The sequence below is a fragment of the Triticum dicoccoides genome, chromosome 3B (assembly GCF_002162155.2).
Source record: "Triticum dicoccoides isolate Atlit2015 ecotype Zavitan chromosome 3B, WEW_v2.0, whole genome shotgun sequence".
NCBI classification, from domain to species: domain Eukaryota; kingdom Viridiplantae; phylum Streptophyta; class Magnoliopsida; order Poales; family Poaceae; genus Triticum; species Triticum dicoccoides.
In genome coordinates, this window is record NC_041385.1 from 532,961,110 (window position 1) to 532,969,396 (window position 8,287).

The following is an 8,287-nucleotide window of genomic DNA, read 5'->3' on the forward strand; positions in this document are numbered from 1 at the left end:
GATCCCATCGGCTAAACTGAAGTGACTAGGGTTTCTGGCAGTGGCTAGGTCAAATGAACTCGATGGCGCCGGATGGATCAAATCGGTGGGGCCGAGTTTGACTTTTGGTTTGGGACATATGTGGATACGAGAAAGTGGTTGAGGGCTTTGGAGCATATCACTAGCACTTTGAGCAAGCAAGCCATTAAACAACACCTCATCCCCTTTTAATAGTATTGGCTTTCCTATGGACTCTGTAAGTGCATCTAGTGCCCCTTAGTGATTTTGGTGCATTGAAGACTTATAGGTTAAGGGACTAATATGTTTGTGAGTGTACACAGGCTCTATAAGTCAATGAGGAGTTTGATATTTATAGTAAAATTCGACCCCTAAAAATGAATGTCTTCGACTGAAGACTTTGGTTCTCTTGAAGACTTTGAAAGTGAAGAAATTGGTGTGACCTTGAAGACTTCGATATTCATGCGAGAAATCTGAAGTGTGAAGACTTGTTTTCGTAGTTTCATTTTCTCTTTCTTGAGTCATAGGAAACACCGTACTATTAAAGGGGGTCGAGGTAATACTAAGGAAACTGATTTCCATGTGATGCTCATCTCAAAATCCTACACCTACCCAATCCTTCGAGTGAAGCCATTGGAAATCTCATATCAGTTCAGTCAATTTCTTCAGTGACAGAGACGATGATCTTCTGGGTTCTGAGGAATTTCTCCCGACTGAGGAGTTAGGAATTCACCAGTGCGGATTGCCTACACAGTGAGGAACATGATAGCCCTGAGGAATTCAAACATCAAATCCGACGGTTGTTGTGCCACGCGCCAGCTGTCCAAAATATCCTACCACCTAACGGTCATATCAGACAAGGACATTTATGTCTTATCATGTCGGGCTGCTCCCTAGGCTATAAATAGCCGCCCCCTACAACCACTAGCTGGTTGGCTGCTCCGAAAGAAACTGTCACTTGTCATTTGAGAGCATCCCATCCTCCGAGGACTTTGAGCGAAAATCATCAAGTGAGGAAACCCAAATCCCAAAACCAAACCTACAAATCCCAAAGTGATTGAGCATCACTGAAGAGATTGTTCCTGTGTGGAACCGACGCTTGTTACCTTTGAGGACTGTGTATCCTCCAGACGGTTAGGCATCATGGTCTGAGCATCCAAGAGGAATTGTAGATTGCCGAGTGACCAAGTCTGTGAAGGTTTGGAAGTCACCTGTGAAGACTTACCACTACTGTTGGGCGAGGTCTGTGTGATCCTAGCTTAAGGATAATATGGTGAGGACTGTGTGTCCTCGAGTTTAAATACTCAGCCTCTCCAACCAGACGTACAACTGTCACAACAATTGGAACTGGTCTACCAAATCATTGTCTTCACCAAGCCAACTGGTTCTATTTCCTCAACCCTTTCATTTCCTCAGTTATGTGTTGATGAACCTGATCATTACCGTTTGAAGACTTCGACTGAAGACTTTCTCTAATTCCTCAATCCTATTTCTTCAGTCAGTTTTGTCTTCATCATGCTTATCCTGTGTTTACACTTTCTGTACTCTGTGTTTGTCTTTCATTTCATCATGATGACCATGATGTTGCTCTGTTATCCTTATACCTGAGTACTTATTCCGCTGCAAGTAGTTCTTCGCTTAGGAATTTCCTCACCCTGAAATTCCTCAGTGAAGAATTCATAAAAATCGCCTATTCACCCCCCCCCTCTAGTCGACGTAACGCACTTTCAGACTCAATGTGATCTTGGATCACTGAAATAGAAAATGTAGACTCCTGAGCTTTAGAGCTTGAGCCAATCCTTTGTCCTTAGCATCTTGAAGGGGTTCCACATCCTCTTGTCCATGCCACTCCACTATTGGACTTATCTGAAATACACTAGATAAAAGTATTAGTCTAACAAGAGATATGTTGACATTAATTACCAAAATCACCCAAGGAGCACTTGTGCTTTCATTATGGCGGATTTCCCAGCCCAAATTGCCTGTTAGGAGGGTCGGTATGACCTGGCGGGGTTGTACCTCGCCACGTCTTCTCTTCTGGAGTTGCACGTGGAGTTTTGTATCATTGCCATCATGTTCGCTTACAAACTCCGATTTGGAACTTATTGGGCTCGTTGGATTTGTATGGATGAGCATCATAGTCTCCTGATGTTGGACATTCAATTTGGGCTTGTTTGGTAATCTCATTTTTGCAAACTCCAAGAAAGCCTTTATATGGTGCTTGCAATTCCTTTGTATTTATCCCAGTCTTGGACTTTTCATCGTGTTGAGTCCATGGGAGTTTGAAATGACCTACAAGCACAACAAAACAAAGAAAACTAACAAAAAATTACAGGCTATGCAATGTTCATGATAAAACTAGTGCAAATTGAAAATCATGCATAATGTACATACAATTGGCATGAATGGCTCAAGGGACATGATATATGTAGTCAATATGCAGCAAATGAGCTTTAAAATGGGCCAAAAAATAGATCCATCAACCTCCCCAAGCTTAAGCCTTGTTCTTCCTTCAGTAATAAAGTGGACTAGCTACGCTCATTATCGCTAACCCTTAAGCTTACAATGGAACCAAAGTCCAAAAGTATATCACAGTTCTTCATGCAAGCTTATAAAAGTTAACTAACATGAGAGTAATACTTTTAATCCCCTTAGTACCACCATGGAGGTGAAGAAAGAAGAAATATTTTTGTGGAGTTCAAATTTCCAATGCCAAAGGTTTAGAGGGAATTTCAATATTACATTGGGAACAAATCCATAACTAACACGAGAGTAATACTTGCAGATTTTCTTAGTCCCATTGTCATGGAGGTGAAGAAAGAAGAAATATTTTTGCGGGGTCCAAATTCCCAATGCCAAGGGCTTAGAGAGAATTTGAATATTATGTTGGAAACAAAGAAAAGTCCATCATAAACAAAATAAATTATGCATTAGCGATCGCTTAAAAAACACCAACTCAAGGAATACTAGGTACGATAGCAAAATCATCCTTCTGCGTTAGTCGACCGCTCAACGACCTATGCATGGGTGAGTGCAAGACTATGCCTCACACTTATTGGAAAATAGAATAATGATTGGGGTTTTAAGAAGTAAAAAACAAGCAAAGTCTTGCATAAACACAGCTAACAATTAGGCAATGATGAAGGCCTTATGATCGACGTTAGCGCAAAGAGTAGGGATTGCCATGCAATTAGGATGCACACAGAGCTATGTATTTAGGAAAGCTCTCCTATGGATTAAGTGGAGGTGCAACCAACTTGCTTGCTCATGAAGACCTCGAGCATCTGGTGAAACTCGTCATCGGGATATACAAGTTCTATAATGTAATTTCCCACTAGTATTTGAAACATAAAGCTCATGAAATTTTCTATTTTACAATGCATGAAGTGGTGCAACTTTTAAGCATTTTTGTGTTTACTAAAAAAGATAATGGTGTTGCTCCTCCCCTCATCATTATTTTTGGGGCACCTCCATGGTACATATTTTATTTGGTCTATGAGTGCAAGGATTGTAGTAAAAGGCAAGTTCTTCCCTAAGTGAGAAACCACGGTATCAATTTGTGCAAGTACAAGTTTTCTACACCAATGATAAGTTATATACAACACAGATAAAATTGTCTCCAACAACTAACAAGAGTGTGAACCTTGCTAGCTTTGCTAGTTGTACGAGATATTAAAAGATAATGTTGTAGCTAATATTTTTATATTTTCTAAATAAATAGTAACTAAAAAGATGTTGAACATGTTGTAATATAGTAAAAATTGTCTGGAGCTCGTAAATTCGCCAATAATAATTATTCATATTCATACGATTAAAAGTGCGGCAAAGTAAAATACACATATGAAAAACTTCAATATCTCATGCCCATTCAGATTTTTCAGAATGATGTGGCTGAACCATAGATGATGTATTAGAAGTCGGTTTTAGAATATCTTCTATGGCTTTTCTGTTTCTAGTCTTAGCCAACACAGCCATCGCTTATTTTCTTGAACCGTAGAACAATTGTTATAAGGTAATTTTTTATTAAAGATATATATATGTGTACAAAAGGAAAAAGAGAAAAAACAAGTATCAGTACATGAACACAGCCAGCGCTAATAAGCGGCCCGAGACTCTTGTACTACCGTGTACGGGTTAGATCAACGTGTCAAAGGGTTCAACTTTCCGCTTTATCCTTTACACACCCAAATGCGGCCCTTCGATTGCTGCATCGGCTCAGTGGCGGCAGACATGACAGCGAATTAACAAATGACAGTGGCAGCGAAATCAGTCTTAAGTTTGCATCATAGCCAGCATTGCTTTTCTGGCATAATAATTATATCCATCTCTACGAGAACAAGTTATCTGCAGCAAGAGAAGAAAATGCTGGGGTTGACTTTGCAAGAGTGATCTATATCGTGGGGCGGCGATATGCATGAAGCCATAGATCCAACGATCGGGACAACGAAGATACCTTTGCATGCAAACTGAAGTATCGGCGCGCCTTTGCTGTTCTGTGCATCTTCCAGCGCTAGTGCGTAACGGCGCCGCCGCCCCGCCGACGCCAACGAATTTGCACGGCCAGGTATCCCAAGTGATGAAGTTAACACGAGATTAGCCTATGTATCAAGTAATAACGATATATGGTAATCAGTATTATCCATCTTCTCGAGTAGGGTACAAAAGGCTCTATTAGATAGACGGCCAGGTGCTGTTTTGGCTTGCAAGGCACCAGCAGCCACATGCATGAATGATGTACGTAAGCCCCAACGTCTGATCGGTCGAGCCTTGCCCTTGCATCGATGCACGCATCTTCCTCGCGCGTGCAAACCAATCTACGATCGATCCAAAGCAATATCGCCAACCGGAATCTGTGGCTCGATTCACCTCGACATGCACGCCAGCCTATAAAATGAACCCTCTTTTCATACTTGCCAGGATCATCACACCACGAGCTCTCCTTTGATCATTGTAGCAAGGTACTGCCTCCGTTTCAAAAAAAAAATGTAGCAAGGTACGACAATGGCTTTGCTGGCAAGATGCCTTCTGCTCTGCCTCGCCCTCGTGGTCCTCTCCATGGGCAGCCTCCCTAGCAAAAGCTCGGCGATGGGCCTGCCGCGGCCGCCGCCGAACGTGAACTTCACCATCGGCGTCGAGGGCGCCGTCTGGTGCAAGGGGTGCCGCTACGCCGGCTACGTCAAGTCCAAGAACGCGTCCCCGATCCCGAGTACGTGTGCGCGCGCGCCGTAGACCGTAGTCCACACGGATCAAACCATCATGCGTCTACTAAGGCTGGTCATAGTGGGGAGTAACTTAGACTAGTAACATATATATGTTACTAGTCTATGTTACTACCTTCATAGTGGGTAGTGTCATAGATGTGGTAACATAGTTGCCTTCATTTATTACTTTGTAGACTCATTATGCATTGGAAACCGCTATGTGATGGTAACATATTATGTTACTCTATTTGCCTCTCTCCTCATTAACTACTTGCCACATCATCATTTTTGCTTATGTGGCATCTATGTTACTACATATGTTACTCCCACTATGACCAGCCTAATTCGCCCGTTGTTTTGTCATGCAGATGCCCCAGCGCTGCTGCGGTGCAAGCGCGGGCAGTGGGCGCTGTCGATGTGGGGCGCCACGGACGCGCGCGGCTACTTCCAGATCCAGACGGCGCAGCAGTCGGCGCCCTTCACCAGCAAGGACTGCAAGGTGTACGTGCTGGGGTCACCGGTGCGCGTGCGGCGTGCCCGTCAAGCCCCGCGGGAACAAGGGGTCGCCGCTCAAGTTCCGCAAGTTCGTGACGCTGCACGACGGGATGCAGGCGCTCTACACGGCCGGCGACTTCATCTTCGGGCCCAAGAAGCCCGGAAAATGCTGATTGGTCCATCAAGTTTGAGTTTCACAGGTTCCGGGACACACGCGGTGTCTCGGAGAGTCGGAGTACTACTGATGTTTTATACAGTACAGCATTATTTTAAAAATTCACCATTGTATTTTCCAAAACACAAACTAGCATGACAAAAAAGCACTTATAAACTTGTAATTTTTTTATGTATTATACATGTTGATTTCAGAAAATTAGTGCATGTCATATAAACTACACAAAAACAGTTTGAATGATATGCGAGTAATTATTTTTCAGAAATACGGGTTTTCACCGTTGGATATAATGTATCAATAAATGAATGACTTAGCATTGTGGTTGAAAGAAAACGGTCCGAGCTAGAAAATCATCTTGCTACTACAAAGTTGCTTTTGGAAAATATTTGTCAAAACATGCCCATGTGAGATCTAATTTTAAATAACTCGTCGCGAGAAACACAACTGTAAAAGCGGATGTTGATTTGGCCGGTTCATTTCATCCGTTTGGCTCTATATAATTTGTTACTGACTTTTGACCGAGAAACACAACAGTAACACATTTTTGAAATTTCAGAATAGGGTTTCATGGCGCTGACGTCGTCCATTTGGCTCTATATAATCTGTTACTGATTTTTGACATATAGTATAGCATGTGTGCACTCGTAAACTGAAAAGCGCCCGCAAACACCCACTAGCATCGTCCCATAATCAAACCATAACGCCATCGTGTTCGACGGCGCAACCCCATCCATGAATCATGTTATTCTTTTCTTTTTTAGAAAAGGAGGAGGACCCCCGGCCTCTGCATCTGGACGATGCATACGGTCATTTTATTAATTATTGACACAAGACCTTACAAAGTCATATAACAATAAGTCTGAAGCCACCAAACAAAGCAACATCTGTCGCTAACCCTATCCAGTTGATGTAGGGGCGCTGAAAGTCTGGGCCTAATACCAAACAGACCACGCAGCCAAACCTAACATCTAAGACTTGAGGTCCCAACCAGGACAACTTCTGGGTATGGGCACCCACCAGTCCGGCGTGCTTCTCAACCAGGACCCCTGCCGGGTATGAGGCCGCCGCAGCCACCTGGCACCAATCCATCTTCAGATCTGTACTGCTGCATCAACCTTGCCCGGTCCAACTGCTGCCGACGCCACCACGACGCCAGGCCGCGTCACCCTCCTGCGCGAGTCCATCTCTGCTCATCAGGCACCGAGTCTCCACTGCGCCACGCCGCCGAGATCCGCCGTCATCAATGGAGCGGATGAAACACCGCTCCTCCGCTTGTCCCCTCCAACCAGCAGTTGCTCCAAAACGATGCCCCCATGAGGGAGAACGATACCGATGGCACCGTCATCGTCCGATCCGGTAGACCCAGATCTAGGGTTTCCCCCGGAACTTCTCGATCAGGTTGATGTGACTTGCAACGACGATGCCTCCAAAAGGAAACGACATCTGAGACGCCGCCATCGTCCGCCAAGACCACAGTCAGGCGCGATTTTCACCGGAAGCCACGTCTTCCCGACCTCGTGACTGCTAGCTGGAACCGAGCGGAACCTCGCCACGAAGGCGTATGTCGTCGTCGGTACTCCGGCGGAGATCCGGCATCTCCTCACCGGTCCCTCCACGCGCCGCCGGTCGGCGGAAGGCCTCCCCGCGACGGATCCAAACGGGGCGTTGGATCCGCGGAAACCGCCGTCACCATCGCGACTAGGACAGCCCTCCCAGCCGGATGGGGCGCTGCCACCGCCGCCGTCCAAGCAGATCTGCCGCACCGCCGGCGATGGTGCTCCGGCCCCCGCCGCACAGCCCGGATTCTCCGTCCTAGCCGCTTCTTAGAAGTGGGGATACTCAAGGGGGACATCAACCCCTTCTTTAGGGAGTTAGTAGTGTGGGCTATCGCGAGAAGTTAGCATCGATATTGTAGCGTGTCGCGTGGAGTAAGTGTGCACGTATTGTAATATGTAACATCGATTTGGAGGGGCTTTCTACCCCCACTCCCTTCTTTAATATATAGTACACACATTCGTGTGTATTCCAGAAGAAAAATAATAATCAACCCATATAATGGGTCTCTCTAACGCTCAGTTGTGTGAGATTTTACTGAAAACCTCATCGTTGATGTCATCCTCCATGTGGAAGCTAGGCTTGTATGTTGGTTGTAAAATCTTAGGTCGTGGTGGAAGGTTTACTATACCAGTTTAACTTGACATGAGTCATCTGAAAATGAAATTTGGATTAGTCAATTTCTGTCATGAAGGAAGTAGGAGGCATGCAGAGCACCATCTGGAGGTATTATGTTGTCTATTTTAGGGGGTGGGAGGGGTGCATGTTCGTCGGGAAGCAGCAACCTTGATGTCTATCCTAGGGGTGGGAGGGGTGCAAGTTCGTCGGGAAATTCCTGGTGGTTCATCGGTTTAGAGCGATGGTT

The 8,287-nt window shown here is 45.0% G+C and overlaps 1 protein-coding gene across 1 annotated transcript; it reads left to right on the plus strand.

The window, feature by feature from the left end:
• Window positions 1-4,938: 4,938 nt before the first annotated feature.
• On the plus strand, window positions 4,939-6,098 carry LOC119281500. Its single transcript, XM_037562005.1, has 2 exons — window positions 4,939-5,203; window positions 5,567-6,098. The coding sequence occupies exons 1-2, from the start codon at window positions 4,999-5,001 to the stop codon at window positions 6,004-6,006; spliced, it is 645 nt and encodes a 214-aa protein (XP_037417902.1). The 5' UTR covers window positions 4,939-4,998; the 3' UTR covers window positions 6,007-6,098.
• The last annotated feature ends 2,189 nt before the right edge of the window (window positions 6,099-8,287 follow it).